We start from the raw sequence: 19,162 nt of genomic DNA, 5'->3' as shown, positions 1-19,162 counted from the left end.
CCATAGCTACAGGATTAAAGTCATCATCTCCGGCCTGACAATCTAATTTTTTGGTATTGAGTTATCTGAAGATCATCTCGAGAATACAAGGAGCCCTCACAGAAGTTGCAAAAACAAAGCCGAACGACGTGAGCATGTTTCTCTCAGAAGCCTCCAATGATGCAGCAAGCATGTAAAACAAAAGGTGGCATGGGCAAATTCATCAGTACTCTATATAATATAATAATATAATTAACCATAAGAACATGACTCTTAATGCAGTTTTAAATTTTAGCAAAGTAATTTATTGTCATAGAAAAAATTAGACCATGAGATAGTCACATTGAACATTAATTTAACAGGTTCATATAAGAACAGTTTTTAGGCCAAGGACACTGCAGACCATTTTTGGGAGCACGGAGCTATTATACAAAGGCCATTCGCTCTATATAAACTGTAAGGCGGTGTACCATTTCAATATCAACTTCTTAAATCATTACCTTTACCATAAATTTTAGCCTTACAATGGAGTTTACCAACCAGTTATGCAAGTGTGTCCAATTGGCATTAGTGATCCTTATGTTGGGAGCCTGGTCATCTGAAGCCACCTCACGCAGTCTCCAAGATGTATCAATCTTTGCAAGATATGAGCAATGGATGACTCGCTATGGACGCGTGTACAACGACATTAACGAGAAGAACAAGCGATTCAATATATTCAAAGAGAATGTCGAATATATAGATTCTTCCAACGTTGTAGGAGGCAAACTTTACAAATTGAGTGTGAACCAATTTGCAGACCTTACAAATGAAGAATTTACAGCCTCCAGAAATCGGTTTAAGGGCCATGCATGTTCCACAAAGACCACTACTTTCAGGTATGAAAATGCTAGCGTGCCGGCTACAATAGACTGGAGACAAAAAGGAGCTGTAACACCAATCAAGGACCAAGGCCAATGTGGTACGTGATTAGGCATCTGAATTATTAATCTTTGCAATATATAACACATTATTGTTTCCTCTTCTGTCCTTTACTATGTCACAAGTCAAAACACTACTCGCCATTTGGAAACATGCAGGATGCTAATAACTAATTAACTATATATTAACGACCACAATGTGCAAACAAAATGCATACAGGTTGCTGTTGGGCGTTCTCAGCTGTGGCAGCCATGGAAGGAATTACTCAACTTACAACTGGTAAATTGGTTTCTTTGTCCGAGCAAGAGCTAGTTGACTGTGATGTCAATGGTGAAGACCAAGGCTGTGAGGGAGGCTTAATGGATGATGCCTTCCAATTCATTACTCAAAATCACGGACTAAGTACCGAGGCCAATTATCCCTACACCGGTGTCGATGGTACATGTAATGCTCAGAAGGAAGCAAGCCATGCAGCCTCGATATCTGGCCACGAAGATGTGCCTGCAAACAGTGAAAGTGCACTAGCTAAGGCTGTTGCCAATCAACCAATTTCTGTTGCCATTGATGCTAGCGGATCTGACTTCCAATTCTACTCTAGTGGTGTTTTCACAGGAACCTGTGGAACGAGCCTAGACCATGGTGTTACTGCTGTTGGTTATGGAATCGGTGATGATGGAACTAAGTATTGGTTGGTGAAGAATTCATGGGGTGCAGAATGGGGAGAAGAAGGTTACATAAGAATGCAAAGAGATGTTACTGCACAGGAGGGCCTTTGTGGTATTGCCATGGAAGCCTCTTACCCCACTGCGTGACATGCCGTCCGTCAAAATGAAATGAATATATACCAGCTTGTGTATGAAAACGTACGTACATATAAATCGTTGCTTGTTATAGGGCTAATGTAAAAGCTACCATGTTTGTCAAAAGAAACTAGCCTTAAAAATACAAAATGAAGAACCAGCTGGTTCACTATTTAGTTAAATTATCCGATTATAATATGTATGTCCAATTACATTGTTCTATAAAATCGAATGCTCAGACTTCACAATATCAAACTAAACATATGGAAAGTAGATGCATGTGTGGTGCAGGCCACCAAGTAGCAAGAAAGAATGGCATAAGTAAGAATGACACATGCAGAGTTACTGATGTCGGTAACTTATTGACAAAAATGGCGTTTGCTGTTTATATATATGAAACGGGAATCGAATTCCCTCTCCTAAATCTTCATCTCCAACCTTTGGCCTAGCTTTATCAGAATATATCAAAATATGGTGAAGACGGCTTCATCAATCTCGCTTCTAATTCTTGCTCTTATATTCACATCGACGTCGTGGCCGACTCTTTCGATCCTTCACCCTCTTCCGCTCCTTCTCTGGAACCTCCTGTCTACATTGTCTACACTGTGAAGCCGGAAGATGAGAAGCCTTATGCTTATCACACCCGAACCCTAACCAACGTCCTCGGAAGTTCTGCTGCACAAGTATAATATAAGTCGATAATCTCTGCTGCGAAATCCGTTTGTTTATAATCTTATTTTGAAATATGCACACAGTGAGGAGGCGGCCAAGAACGCTTTAGTTTACAGTTATAAGATTATCCCTGGATTATGCACACAGTAAGCCCTTCTCTCTCTTTGCCGGTTCATCTAATATCGTCTATGATGCTTAAATTTGGGGTTGTGACTCAAAGGTGTTATTCCATTGTATGCAAATAATGAATTCGGGTTTTTTATTGGACTTTAGTTGATTAATGGTGATTCTTCATAAAGCTATTAATAGTAATATATCTTGGTTTTATTTTTACTTTCTACAGGCAGAACAACCTGGGGTTCTTCAGGTCCAGCTAAACAGGACATATAAACTAGATACAGCACCTAAACTTAAGGTCGATCACAAAAGGGATTGAGAAGCCGCATTAGATGGAACTGAGCTCCGGGCATACGATATGACGATTATCTTTCCATTATTGCATGTAAACCAACGTACAGGTACAATAATTGCAACCCGACAATAATTCCCTAAACAGATAGCGAATATTGTAGCGCCAAAACATATATATAGAATCAGAATTGATCGACTTTTAACTCTTCAGCTGCATGCTATGATACCACCGCTTTGGTTCATGAAGTGTATTTAGAAATAATCCACAAATTATTCGTTACGTATACATGCACTACACTAACGTTTCATGTGCATCACTTTTAAATTTTGAAGTTTGATCGTCTCGATCAATTACTCCACTAATTAATTTCATACGCTCACACGATGTACTAAACGTTAAATTCTAAGCTCAATGCCTCAATTACATCTGCGGCCTAAATTATTTTTATTGTTTTTATTTTACAGAATCTACGGAATCCTATTCACAAAAAGAAGTTATTCATCATTTTATGAGTTACTAAGTCAGCAAAGAAGCGAGAATCTTTGTTTATTCGGAATCAAACTCTCGATCTAAGGGAATGAAATCTTATAATCCTTTAAGACGGAGGAATCGTTGAAATCATAATCTCACTACTATAGCACAGAAAAACACACAAATCTCAACATAGCATATCTGCTTAACAATAGACCCACTAGGCAAATCCTATCAAAGTCCTAAAGACCTCACGCAAAAAAAGGCTTGGACAGAGCAGACGACCTACACGTCAGACTAAGCATGGCTACAGTTCTCTTCCCTGCCACATTCAACCACTCTCGTACGCAAGTACTAGCACATCGGCAGCAGCACTCTTATTGAGAACATTTGATTACCTAAACTCACAGGAAGCGCGAACACTACGAACCAATCAGAACGTCCCTCTGCCAATTCTTATAAATAAGAGCAAGAGTGGCAAATATCTCTTCAGGTCCAAGAGACGTGGCGAATTTTGATTCCTCTTCTATGATTCGCCTAAATGTTGGAGGAAAGAATTCTGTACGACGATTGATACCTTGACTCGTTGGGAGCCTGATTCAATCCTTGCAGCAATGTTTAGCGGTCGTCACACTTTGCGCCCAGATGCTGAGAACGGATATGTTTTTATCGATAGGGATGGAAAGCATTTTCAGGACATTTTAAATTGGTTAGGGAATGGTACTCTTGTTCATTATCTGCTTCTGAATGTTATGAACTTATGAACGAGGCAGACTACTATCAATTACTTGGGTTGATGAATGAATTGGGTGCTCTACTTCAAAAGAAGAGAGAAGAAAGTGAATCGAAGGTGGATGCTCAGATTCAACCCGTACTGATATTGTCGATCAAGTACGTACTATATACGGTATAAAGAATGTCAAGTATCTAATTGGTTTCGAGGTGTTAACCTTTGCGGCCTTGATCTTTCAAATCTGGACCTATATGTAACGACCCTAAAATTTCGAGTATAAAAACTCAAAATTTCAAAGTCGTTAAACACTAAACAATTTCAATGAAATCGAAATCATTTAAAATGCACAGCGGATCATTACTGAGTTCTCAATACACCTCAGAAAAACCAATTATTACAACTCAAATTTATAATTAAACATTACATAAGATGGAATGGTAATAATCCTCACAAACTCTCACAAAACTCACAAATAACTCTACTCAAATTCTCACACACACAAATCCACGCTAGAAACCTCACCACAAGCAGGATACGAACGACTTCGAGGTCTCCGGAGTCGTCCCTCAACCACCACTAATCTGCACCTGCGGAAGTATCCCCTACACCATTGAATTGGTGCACCGGGATTGTAAACACAAACCCGATAAGCTTTACAGCTCGTATGAGTAAAATGAAAATATATAACTCGCATATCAATATATACGAAAATCCAGAAATCAAACAAATATAAATGCACTCATGAGTCAATGGACGGCCCATCTGGTCGTCCCAAAGAAATATGAAATAAAACGCTCATGAGAAATTAAGTAACCTTTCTGGTTACCCAAATGCATTTATATTACGGGTACCAAGAACGCTGGTACACATCTGTTACCCCTCTCGTAATACACCGACGATATTGGATAGCCACCCGCTACCCAACATCCAAAACAATCTGAGTACCCATTAGCAGATAACCACCCGTTACCTCACATGCAGTACTAAGGCAGACAGACTAGAGCTCTAACTGTATCGTAACTTTCGCCCGGCCAAAGGCTAGGTTTCGACTTGCCAAACACGTACAATAATCTCACATCATATTGTACCAAACATCAGGTCCGAAGACAAATCACATTTTAACAATCTCAATGTTAAAATCACGTACAATAATCTCACATCATATTGTACAAATCAAAATCACATGCTCGATATATTTTGTCATCAAAATGACGTCATCACAATAAATCATAACAGTATATTATATAACAAACTATATATATATGTGTATTTATTTACTATTTATACAATGCATATATATAATCCACTATATCATATACATGTCATAATTTATAAACACGTCCGAAGACAAAACGTTTAACAAACCCCATATTAAAATCACATGCTCGTCATCGAAATGACCTATTTCAAATGAATTCATAACAGTATATATTATAGCAAACCATATATATATATGTACTTATTACCATTTATACAAAATATATATAATCCACTATATTGTATACATGTCGTATTTCAATATTTAAAACTCTTGCAAAAATCTTGGAATCACCACAAGGGTAGATTCGTAAATATGTGAGATTTTACTCATCTTATCGACTCGAGCGTAATTCCACAATTTTCGAAGATAATTCATTTCCTTGCTTTATCGATCACCTTGAAAAGATAAGAAAAGAATTTAGAAACATTTCGTAAACCTTTAAATGCCGAAACAGTAATAATCGGTTACTCTTCAGCAATTTTCGGTTTTACGAATTTACTGTTAACTGTTACTGTTCACTGTTACTATGCACAGTTACTATTCACGTATTAATGTACAAATACATATCCAATACGTATCGTTGTACGAGTACATACTGTTTATGTATTCCTGTACGTATAAATACTATTCAACTATACGTATTATCTTAGTAAATAATAATTGCCATATTACCCTTCCAAAATTACTTTTTACCTTTAGTAAAAATAATTTAAATTTACAATTACCGTACGTAAATAAAATTTACATTTACCGTACGTAAATAAAATTTACATTTACATTTACATTTACATTTACCGTACGTAAATAAAATTACAAAATTACCCTTATGGAAACACTGTTCACGCCGCTGCACGTGGCGGCGCGTGGGGTGCACGCGCCACCTCCGGCAGGCCGCGCGTGGCTCTCACGCGCCACTCACTGTGGCAGCGCGTGGGGCCCACGCGCCGAAGCCAAAACCGGCGCGTAGGACGCCACCGCCGCCCCATTTCTCTCCTTCTCTTCCTCCTCTTCCTCCCCACTGCCTCACGCTCCCTCTAGGCCACTCCACGCACTCACACGCACCGCCTAAGGCGGCGGTGTTCACCATTCCACTCCTTCCTCCGATCTCCTCCAAAATCACTCCATTTCAATCCCAAAATTACAACAACAATCATCACAACCAATTAAAAACAAATCCTCACCTAATCGATCTCTTGGAAGCACCGGAGTTCGTCGATTCGGCCGTGCTCGACTCGGTGAGGAGCGGTGCGGCGTCGAGTCCCCCTCCCCGATCGTGGGTGGCTCTAAGGTTGAAGAGTGAAGGAAGCCCACCTGCCTTGAACCCTAGTTTCGTCGGAGGGAGCTTGGACCGCGGCGGTTGTTGCATGAGATCGGGGTAGCTTCTCGGTGACGGTGGTGGTCGCGTCCTGCCCAGGAGAGGGAGGAGTCGAGCTTGCGGTGGTGTTGGTGCCGGGGGTGAGGGACACGTCCCTCGAGGGTGCGAGATCGGCGACCGATCGTGTGGAGAGGGAGAGTGACTCGGGTGAGAGGGAAATCGCGAAGGGAGAGAGAAAGAGGGAGAGAGGGAGGCAGAGTGAAGAGAGAGAATGAGTTTCCTGAAATGGAAACCCTAATCACCAAAATATCATATTTATACTTGTTTCCAAAATCGGAAACTAACTTCCGACGTTAATGACTTCCACGTCCGACGTTCGATTAGAACGCGTCACATGCTCACGAACTCGTATCGACGAGCTCTACAACTTTCGTGAAGAAAGTTTTCGCAACCGAGCGACGGAATGAAAGTCGATAAATTCGTTCGGAAACGTAATCGTTTTTCGAATTAAACGTTCCGAGAACGTTCTCGTTTCTCGTTTCTCGTTTCATAACGTCGCAACCACTCACAATCATTCTAATTAAATTTCACAATTTTATAGAATTCAAATCAAACTCAAATATTGTTTGAAAAAATTAGGGTTATTACACTATATGGTATAGACTTTACTTATGCATGCTTGAAAATGTATGTTTCTCCGGTGCCAATCTTACTCGGGCAAAGTCAACCATGCGAACGCTGAGGGAGCCATCTTTCACCGTGCAATTATGTGTAACGCGGTACTAGAATCTGCTTGTCTGAAAGATAGTAACTTCTTCAAAGCAGACATATGAGATATGTTTGAATTGCATCTGCAGATCTCAGTAGGTCTCATTATTTAGCCCGCGGATTCAAAAAGTCCGCGGAGGTCCGCAAACTCAATGGACTTTTACCCGGCCTGGCCTGTGAGAAACCCGGTCCGTCAAAAGCCCGTCAAAATCTCGCATGAGAAGAGGGCCGGGCTTAGTAGTTAGAGAAGTGAAACCCGACCCGCCAAAAGCCGCAAGGCCCGGCCCGTAAAAACCCACCAAGAAATAAAATATTATTTATGCATATAATATATTATACATATATCAATTATATGTCTTTTTTGGTAATAATTATACATAAAATATTATATCTTTTAATAAAATCATATTTAAAATTTTATATTTCTTTATATTATAACTTTATACTAGAATTAAAATAAAATTATAGCATTATGAAGCAACTATATGAAGTAAACTTCTCGGGATTAATCGACACCAACTGATGTTATTAGTACTAATATTTAGGGACTGTTAAAAAATTCATCTAATTTGACTCAACGAACATGTAAGTCCTTCGGTTCCAGGTTCGAGTGATGATTCACCAGTAAGAGATCAACGAAAAACAAGCCCAGACCTCGTATGACTGTCAGAATTTTCGGTAAACCGAAAACACCATTGATATGCCATAAGGAATGACCCAATACTAGGATGCGAACGTTGAAAGCCGTTTACATATCCGAAATCAATTAATTTTTGTTACCGATCGTGTGCGGTCGCACCGAATAAACTCATTTGGCAAAGCCCGGTCAATGGGGTTTTAATATGTCAAAATACCTCTTTTTGTTAACCGTATATACAGATGGTCAAAGTATATCTAAAATGGACAAAATTTTTACGGGGTCCCTAAATATATAGATCTGCTGGTGTTGATCGACCGTATGTAGAACCGGAGTTGTCGATCGCCGAAGTGTCCACTAATGTATCATAACCTTTATGCTAGGTTTAAAATAAAACTATCACATTATGAAGTGACTATATGAAGGAAACTTCTCGAGATTAATTGACATCAGTCGATGTGATCGGTACTTATATTTAGTGACCCTGTAAAAATTTCATCTAATTTGGATCTTGTTTGGTCGTTGGAATTTCCAATAAACCGAAAACACCACTAATATGTCCTAATGGAGAACCCATTATAAAGATGTGAATGCCGAAAGCCGTTTGCATATCTGAAATCACCTAATTTTTGTTATTTATCGTGCGCGGTCGCACTGAGGAAACCCATTTGACAAAGTCCCAGTCAATGGGGTTTCAATATGTCAAAACACATCTTTTTTGGTTGACCGTATGTACGAACGGTCCAACCAAGTCCAAAACAAACTAAATTTTTACGGGTCTCTAAATATATATACCGATCACATCTGATGGTGTCGATCGACTATATTTCGAACTGGAGTTGTCGATCGCCTAAGTGTCCACTAATGTGTCATAACCTTTTATATTATGTATAGAATAAAACTATCGTGTTATGAAATGACTATATGAAGAAAACTTATCGGGATCAATTGACACTAGCCGATATGATCGATATATATATTTAGTGACCCTGTAAAAATTTCTCCCGATTCGGATCTCGTTTGACCGTCGGAATTTCCGGTAAACCGAAAACACCACTAATATGCCCTAAGGGAGACCTATTACAAAGCTGCGAATGTCGAAAGCCGTTTTCATATCTGAAATCACCTAATTTCTATTATTTATCGTGCGCGGTTGCACTGAGGAAACTCATTTGGCAAAGCCCCGGTAAATGAGGGTTTTAATATATCAAAACGCCTCTTTTTTTGTTGACAGTAAGTACGGAAGGTTAAACCATGTCCAAAACGGACGAAATTTTTACGGGTTCCCTAAATATATATACTAATCACATCAACTGTGTCAACCGATCATATTTTGAACTGGAGTTGTCGATCGCCGAAGTGTCAATTACTGTATCATAACTTTTATATTAGGTTTATAATAAAACTATTGCATTATGAAGCGACTATATGAAGGAAACTTCTTGGAATCAAGCGACACCATCTGATGTGATCAGTATATATATTTAGTGGTCATTTTAAAATTTCATCCAATTCGAACCTCGTTTGACTGTCGGAATTTCTGGTAAACCAAAAACACCACTGATATGCCCTAAGGGATGACCCATTACCGAGATGCGAATGCCTATAAAGTTATTACATATTTGAAATCATCTAATTTTTGTCATTGATCGTCTGTGGTCGCAACGAGGAAATTCATTTGGCAAAGCCCCGGTCAATGGAGTTTTATTATGTCAAAACGCATCTTTTTTGGTTGAGTGTATGTACGGACGATCAAACCATGTTCAAAACGGATGAAACATGACCTCTAAATATATATATCGATCACATCTACCAGTGTCGATCGACAATATTTCGAAACTATAATTTATTTGTGACTTTTTTTAGAATATTTTCTAATAATTATTTTATTGTTATAAATCCTTAAATAAAAGTATTATGTTTTTTTTAATACAATCCCGCAAGGCCCGGCCTACAAAAACCCGAAAGACCCGCTTTAGATAGACGAGGTTAAAGATTTGTGAAAATACTCAGTCTGTTACAAATTTAAATATATTAAATCTCGGCCCGGACCCGCCACTCATGGGCCGAGTCCCGCCCGTCATCTCACAACTGCTAACTTTGAAGAAGTACTTAATCTGTGGCATGCCTATTGTTGCGGTGCCATGTTTACTAATACAAATTTGAGAAAAGAATAACTGTGTGGAGCTTATTTCGTCGAAGGAGTTGATCTCAGAAAAGCGCACACAGAGGGTGCTAAGCTTGATGGTGCGGATTTTGGTTGGGGACCTGGTCGCCACATATCACGTATGGTTTCCAAGGATGTTCATGAGCGTGAAAAATAGGTATTCCGTACCCTTTAATTCTCGTTGCTTGCACGAGAAATCATTGTTTCATTATGTTTCGATTACACCTGTTCCTATAGGTTGCAACCAGAAAATTAATATTTTGCTTCATGTGATGATAACTACTTAACTAGTCTCTCGATCTCCCGACGCCGTACGTGTGCATGCAACATGTATGCGTTCGATTTGTTTCTTTTTGTAATTTCGAATTTTTTTTCCTAATTGTTTTCAGGAATTAATTAAGCAGAAGTTCACCGTTCAAACCTCCCAAATGGGTATTTATAACTTTCTTTTTCTCAAGTGATATATGGTTGACTTTGTCAAACCATATCAATTTACAAATAAAGACATCGAATAACAACACAAACAAACCTTTTTACCGTCGATCCCCTACCAATACATGAAGCTTCCTTCATATGTATAGTTTGGGGATTGGAGGTAAGAAAATTTGGCTTTGATTTTCGAACAATACATATGAAGCTTCCTTCATATTTCTTGGTTATGAAATTCAGATCATACGTTGATAAGGTTGTGGTTGAGACATCCTATGAAGGAATTTGTAGCTCTTTATGTCACAGTTCCGAAATTTCAAGTGATAAACGTGAAATCGAAGCCATGAAAAATTCTAAAACAATCTCAAATATATTGAAATCATCTTATAGTCACAGCGTATCGTAACTGAGTTCATAGTACGTCTCAGTCAATTTGATTATTACAAACCAGTTTATAATTCAAGCATTATAACAAATGGAAATGTAAAAATTCTCTCAATCCTCACCAAAAATAGATATAATAAATTTCGAAAAATTTAGAGTAGCCCTCCAATTCTGCTAATCCACACCTGCAGAACTATCCCCTACACCATCGAATTGGTGCACCGGGATTGTAAACATAAACCCAGTAAGTTTTGCAGCTCGTATAAGTAAATCAACAGTATAACACACCTAGTAAACATAAGAAGATACATATGATATTTAAATATAAATGCACTCATAAGACACAGGATGGTCCATTTGGATGTCCAATAATACCTGAAAATATGTGTACTCATGAGACATTAGGCAACCCATCTGTTTACCCAAATTACATTTATAATACGGGTACTCATGATACCCAGGGTCTCATATGTTACCCCTCATGAGTACGCCGTCAGATACTGGACAACCCATATGTTACCCAATATCATAAAAATATGGGTACTCATGAGACCCATGTAACCCATCTGTTACCCCTCATGCAGTACACCGGCAGATAGACTAGAGCTCTAGCTGAATCGTAACTGTCACTTGGCCAATGCTTGGTTCCGATACTGCCAACACGTTTGAAGACAGAAAAACGTTTTAACATGAGTCAAAGTTAAAACCACGTACAATACAATCCTCACATGTTATTGTACAACAACCAAGCGACTCTTGCTCAATAAAATAAATATTGGTGATATAATAAAACTCATTTGGAAATAAGAATGTGACAGTATATAATATAGCAACCCATATATATCTATCGTATTTACAATTTATACACATACACAACCCACTATATGATATACATGTCATAGTTCGGTCTTTTAAATAAAACGTAAATATGAATTACTGCCAAGGGTAGACTCATCATATTGAGATTTACTCACCTTATTTTCCTGAGCGTAATTTCCATACCGAAAATAATTCTTTCACTTGTTTTGTCGATCACCTAGTTGTATAATAAATTGGTTAGAGATGTTACGTAAAACCTCAGATGTGGAATTAGTACTACTTTTTACTGTTCAGCATATTATGGTTTTTATGTAATTATTGTTCACGTAAATACTATTCACATATTAATGTTCATGCAAACACTGTTTACGTATTACTGTACACCATTGTACTGTTTCATTGTAATTACTGTTCACGTAAAATACTAATTACCGATTTACTATTCAGATATTTACTTTTACAATTACTGCTCAGAAATCAGTTTTACAATTTACTGTACAAAATTACTTTTACTTTTTTACTATATATAAATTACTTTTACCATTTACCTTACAGAAATTACTTTTACAAAAATTTACAATTTGAATTACTGTTCACGCGCCGCCACGTGGGGTTCACGCGCTGCCCTCCAGCAGCCGTGCGTGGCGCTCACGCGTTGTACTGACCCCTCATGTAGTACACGCGAAGCTCGAGACGCAGACGGCGGTTGAATTCGCGAAGGATGATGTGGCGGCGCGATTTGAGCTCCCAATGGCTTGCAGGTCGCACCGGTGGTGAGGATCGGCGAAGATGAGCTGGCCCCGTGCTCTGGTGCCGCCGGAGAAGAAGCTTCGAATCGCCGATTGAGCTTCGATGCGGCGTGAGGTGGCGTGTCGAGTCCAGGGGTTGGTGCTGAGGACCGTGCGTTGCCTTTGGGACCGGCGGTGAGAGCCACGGTTGCCGGAGATAAGAGATCGCCAGAAAGGGTCGAGGTCGAGAGGGAAGGGGGAAAGGGCTACGGGTGAGAAGTGAGAGAGAGAAAGAGAGATAGAGAGATAGAGAGAGAGAGGGTTTCCTGTTTTGGAAACCTAGGGTTTCCCAAAACTTCCTTTTATACATTTTTCAAAATCAGAAACCAACTTTCGTCAACAATAACTTTTTCATACAATGCCCGATTATGGTGTGTGACATGTCCACTAATTCCTAACGACGAGCCCTACAAGTTCCGTGAAGGAAGGTTTTGGAAACGAGCGACAGAATAAAAGAAGAATCCCGAGTCGCGGAAACGTAACGTTTTTTTATTGCGTTTGACATCGACGAGGAAACGAAAAAAAAATGTGATTTATTCAAGAGCAAATTATAAAAAATTACTATATCCCAACTTATATTAGAAAAAGGTTATTACTTATGAATTAATTATAAAAAAATCATAACATTTAAGTGAAAATTATAAAAAGCTCAACAAAATTAGAAAAAAGTTATTTTAAAAATATTATTTAGACTGTTTTGTCCTTTCTCAGTTTTTTTTCTTCTTTTTCTAATTTCGGCCATAACTTTCCCGTCCGGCGATAATTTTGATGAAATTGGTACCGTTAGAAAGATCTCGCTCCCCTCTTTCATTTGATATACTACCCAGTCCAAATCGACCAACCGTACAAGGCCAACAACCATCACAAAGGGTTGCCGCCATCGATGGCGGTGCTCCAAGCAACTATGGCGAAACCGAAGCTCAAGGTTCCCTAATTCTAGCTATTCTCTTCATTATGAGCATACTTATACCAATTTCATTTGAATTTTAATAAAATTTCGGATATTTCCATATTTCCTCTCGGCATGTCACATATACTATCACAAACACTGTCACATCTACTGTCACAACCGCTATCACACTCACTGTCACATAATCTATCACACTATCTATTTACACTAACTGTCATACCCATTGTCACAACCTTTGTCACACTACCTGTCACAGCCACTATCACACTACATACTATACTAACTGTCACACCCACTGTCACACCTACTGTCATAACCACTGTCACACACATTGCCCATGTCACAACCTCTGTCACACTACCTATCACAACTCCTATCACAACCCCTGTCATAACTTCTATCACAGTACATGTCACAACCACTATCACACCCTTGTCACACTACCTGTCACAACCAATATCACACTACCTGTCACAACCAATATCACACTACATATCACAACCCTTATCACACTACATGTCACAACCACTGTCACAACCACTGTCACAGTCACTTTTGTCACACCTCATGTCACAACATGTTTTATGTGACTGTTGTGAACAGAAGAAGAAGAAGAAGAAGAAGAAGAAGAAGAAGAAGGACTAGAAATAACCTACCTTTGTTTATTATTATGTGATCTTGAACTTCTTAAATCAACTCATACAATCCAAATATCGACATTTAATGTGATGTATTACACTACTTTTCACACTTCTTATCACACTTCTAGTTATTCTCTTCATTATGACCATACTCATACCAATTTCCTTTGAATTTTAACAAAATTTCACATATTTATACTTTCCTCTCGGCATGTCACAGCCATTGTCACACTACCTATCACAGCTACTGTCACACATGTTGTCACACATACTGTCACACTACATATCACAGCCGTTGTCACACTTGCTATCACACCGTCTATCACACTACCTATCACAACTATTGTACACTGCCTATTACAGCCGTTGTCACACTACATATCACAGTCGCTGTCACACCTGTTGTCACACTACCTATCACAACTAATGTCACACTACTTATCACAACCGCTGTCACACTATATCACACTACCTATCACACTTCCTGTCACACCATCTGTCACAGCACAAAATTAGTGTGACTGATAGTGTGACGGCTAAGATGTCATCTACACTACCGGTCATAGCAACATTTACACCATCATTTACCTATTGATGTTCTTGCCTTAAAAACTTGGAAACAAAATCATGGCCTCTCTCTATCAATGTCAAAAAAAATTATTATAGCAAACATTTCATCATCTCTGATCAAATTTTTCACAAAAAAACTACTATGGGCACCCATAAAACTACCCATGTATTATCTCCGATGAGGTCGTCGACAAAACAAGGGGCCAATCTCGCTCCAGTGGTAGATCGGCGGATTCACCTTTGGCCTCCAGATCGAGATCCTCACGCTCCCTCCCAACGCCTCCTTCACCCATGTAAACATCTTCTTCGACGAACAAGAGTGTTGCACCGCCGACCTCCATCCTACACAGACATCAACGAAGGACAGACACGACACGATGGCCCTAACCTTGCTCGATCCAAGCTCATCGATTTGGGCACGACGACACAACAATTCGGATTCGATTCACCATGTAGAAGTCAACGACACCGATCATTCGCCATTTCCGGAGTCGACATCACTTTCCCTGGCAGTTACTACTCCCGCCGCATCGCCGTCCACGGCCTTGTCGGAATTGTCAATCTCAGTAGCTTGAGGACTGTAGAAAGCACTGATTTGGATTTAATAAAAAGAAAAATGGTTGTTAGATTTATTATAGTGGCACGAGTGTAAATATTTTTAATATTATGGGCAACGCTTTACAGTTTTTAATTATCTGACTTTTTTATAATTTTAAAATCTTAGTTGATTGTTTTCTAATTTAGTAGATATAAAGTGACTTTTTTGTGAGAAGCCCTTTATTCAATTCTCAAGCTAAATGACTTACAAGAATTTTACAACGCAAACCCGAAAAATCAGGGTATTATATTATACCCCCCTTAATGGAATTTCGTCCCGAAATTCAAGTGTTCTACTCAACAAACAACTACGGATATCTTTTCTTCATATCCGACTCTAACTCTCAAGAGGCATCGCCCTCATCATGGTGACTCCACAACACTTTAACTAACTCCACCTATTTTCTATGGAGCTTCTTTGTGGATCTATCTAGAATACGATCAGGCTCAATAACAAAGGTTGCATTTTTCCTACATAGCACGGAATCTTGCCTTGACGACCGATTCCCACTTCGGAAGTGGAAGCGGGAGCGGAAGCGCGATTCCAGAAAAGGAGGATTTGGGAGCGCAGCGGAAGCGTTGGCTTCCAAACTGGAAGCGCGGTGGAAGCATTGGCTTCCTAACTGGAAGCGCGACGAAAGCGTTGGCCTCCAAATTGGAAGCGCGATTCCTTCCTTTCCTCTATTTCATCAATCAATGTCTTAAGCCTCCTCTTATCGTCTCATCTTCTTTCAATTTCTTCAAGCGGTTAAAGATGAATAGCATCAATTGATCTAATGTGTCAGATAAAAAAGAAAGTGCTGGGGTGAGATATGAAGAAAATCTTGACGAGAGAGAGAAAAGACGAATTTTTTTTATTCAATTTCATCTAGTGATGTCTCTTTGACTTTCACGTGGTCAATACTTTCACACCATACTGGACATTCTTTTGTTTGAATTTTGAAAGGAAGCTTTAATATTACTATAACCAAGGATAATCATGGTTTAGAAAAAAAGTTATTAATAGTGATTAAGTTATTTTAAAACTAGATAAAATAATTAAAAATAAAAGATAAAAATAGTATATAATATATATTTATTATTCTAACGCTTCCAAAATGTACCCGCTTCCTTGATTTTTGAAAAAAAAATCGCTTCCGCGTTTCCAAACGCTTCGCTTCCATGTACCCGCACCCGATTCCATGCATCCTAGCATTTTTCCTCACTTCTATGGAGCTGTGATGAATCACATGCGACTCATCTGGTACATACCTCCTCAACATGGAAATGTGGAAGACGTTGTGGAAACCAGATATCCTCATAGGTAAAGCTAGTCGATAGGCCAGATCTCCTACCTTCTCAAGAATCTCAAAGGACCCAACATACCATGGAGCTAACTTTCCTTTCTTGCCAAATCTCACTACACCATTCATAGGAGAAACTGTTAGGAATACATGATTGCCAATCTCAAACTCGATATGTCTCATCTTTAAGTCTGCATAGCTTTTCTGTCTACTCTGAGCTGTTCGGATCCTATCTCAAATAATTGAGATCTTCTCTGAGGTTTCCTGAACCACATCAGGACCCATTAGTGCTTCATCACCAACTTTGGCCCAACAGATAGGTGATCTACATGGTCTACCATAAAAGCCCTCATAAAGCGCCATGTCGATGCTAGAATGATAACCATTATTGTAGGCAAACTCAATTAACCTCAGGCGATTCTCCCAACTTCCTTTGAAGTCAAGAATGCAAGCTCTCAGCATATCGTCCATCACCTGATTCACCCTTTCTGTCTGTCCATCAGTTTGAGGATGAAATGAAGTACTCATATCCAAGGTAGTACACATAGCCTTCTGTAAACCACCCCGGAACTTCGAAGTGCAACGTGCATCTCAATCAGAAACAATAGAAACATGTGCTCTATGAAGTCTCACTATCTCATCCACATATAGTTTCCCTAGCACATCCACTGAGTACTTCATTGATACTAGAAGAAAGTGTGCCGACTTCGACAATCTATCGACAATCACCCATATTGCATCGTGGCCTTTCTTGGATTTAGGCAGTCTTGTCACAAAGTCCATCGAAATTTTTTCCCACTTCTAAAGGGGAATAGTCAATGACTTCAACATGCCAGCAGGTCGCTGATGTTCTGCCTTCACTTAAAAATGCTGATAAGTAAGGCACCTTGATACGAACTCAGCCACGTCTTTTTTCATCTCGTTCCACCAGAATTGCCTACAGCGGTCTTTGTACATCTTGGTACTCCTTGGATGTACCGTACAACGAGATCGGTGTGCTGCACGAAGGACCTCCTCCTTGAGATCAGTACAATTTGGGACACACAATCTTGTCCCAAATCTCAAACCTCCATCAGATCCAACTCTCCACTCGGATGAACATTCATCAAGCGAATCTGCCACGAGATCTTCCAACTTAGCTTATGAGAATCTATCTTGTATCTGATCTTGAATGATCCTTGAGATTAATGTAGGCTGCACTGAGACGCTACCAAGAAAGACCCTTGGTTCTCTTCATGATTGTACCACATCAAACTCAGATGCAGTTTCGAGCATAATCCATTCTTGAACCATAAGAGAAGCTATCATACCCCTTGGTTTCCTGCTCAAGGCATTGGCCACCATGTTTGCTTTCCCAATGTGATACTCCAAGGTGAAGTCATAATCCTTAAGGAGTTCCATCCAGCTCCTCTGCTTCATATTTAATTCCTTCTGTGAGAACACGTACTTCAAACTCTTATGATCAGAAAAGAATTGAAATTTCTCACCATACAAGTAATGTCTCCAAATATTTAAGGCAAAAACAACTGCAACGAGCTCTAAATCATGAGTGGGATAGTTCTTCTCATGGACCTTTAACTGTCTAAAGTCATAAGCAACCACACCTCCATGCTGCATTAACACACACCCTAAGCCTTTGTGCGAAGCATCACTATAAATGACATAGCCACCCCCACTAGTAAGAATTATCAACACTGGAGTCGTAGTCAATGTAGTCTTTAGTTTGTTGAAGGCCTCCTCACATGTTTCTGTCCAAACAAACTGAACATGCTTCTTAGTCAACTTGGTCAACGGTGATGCAATATTAGAAAACCATTCAATGAATCTCCGGTAGTAACCTGCCAAATCAAGGAAACTACGAATCTCGGTAGAGTTCTTTGGACAACTCCAACTCTTCACTACCTCCACTTTTGATGGGTCTACTAATACACCATCCTTTGAGACTACATGAACAAGGAACTTAACTTCTTCCTTTCAGAACTCACACTTCTCGAGTTTGGCATACAATCTTGCTTCCTTTAGAGTTTGCAACACAATTCTCAGATGCACCACATGCTCCTCTTGGGACTTGGAGTATATCAGAATGTCATCCATAAACACTACGACAAACTCATGCAAGTACGGGCTAAAGATTTGGTTCATCAAACTCATAAAGATAGCTGGTGCATTTGTCAGACCAAAGGGCATGACAACAAACTCAAAGTGTCCGTACCTGGTCCTAAAAGTCGTCTTTGAGATATCTTCTTCCTTCACCCTGAGTTGATGGTAACCGGATCTCAAATCAATCTTAGAGAATACAAAAGCCCTTCTAAGTTGATCAAATAAGTCATAATCCTAGGTAAATGATACATATTCTTGATGGTCACCTTATTCAATTCCCTATGTCCACACATAACCGCAAAGAACCAACTTTCTTTTTCACGAACATCACCGGTGCACCCCAGGGTGAGACACTAGGTCTAATGAACCCTTGGTCCAATAGTTCATTTATCTGCACCTTCAACTCTTTAAGCTCGTTCTGCCCCATTCTATAAGGCGCCTTTGACACTGGTGTCGTACCGGGTACAACATCAATGCAGAAAATCCACCACTCTCAGAGGAGGTA

The 19,162-nt window shown here is 39.4% G+C and overlaps 1 protein-coding gene across 1 annotated transcript; it reads left to right on the top strand.

Moving 5' to 3' along the window:
• Positions 1 to 494: 494 nt before the first annotated feature.
• LOC126801202 (senescence-specific cysteine protease SAG39-like) lies at positions 495 to 1,924 on the top strand. Its single transcript, XM_050528674.1, has 2 exons — positions 495 to 940; positions 1,120 to 1,924. Exons 1-2 carry the CDS (start codon positions 505 to 507, stop codon positions 1,710 to 1,712), a joined length of 1,029 nt encoding a protein of 342 aa, XP_050384631.1. The 5' UTR covers positions 495 to 504; the 3' UTR covers positions 1,713 to 1,924.
• Positions 1,925 to 19,162: the final 17,238 nt, after the last annotated feature.

This window comes from Argentina anserina, chromosome 6 (assembly GCF_933775445.1).
Source record: "Argentina anserina chromosome 6, drPotAnse1.1, whole genome shotgun sequence".
Taxonomy (NCBI): Eukaryota; Viridiplantae; Streptophyta; class Magnoliopsida; order Rosales; family Rosaceae; genus Argentina; species Argentina anserina.
Note: the sequence above shows the minus strand (reverse complement) of the source record. Positions and strands in the feature narration are given on the sequence as shown.

Bases quoted from the DNA above. Each gene is read 5' to 3' on its own strand.
- LOC126801202 (XM_050528674.1), top strand. From the start codon at position 505: ATGGAGTTTACCAACCAGTTATGCAAGTGTGTCCAATTGGCATTAGTG. The intron at 941-1,119 runs GTACGTGATTAG...AAATGCATACAG, and splicing joins CAAGGACCAAGGCCAATGTG to GTTGCTGTTGGGCGTTCTCA.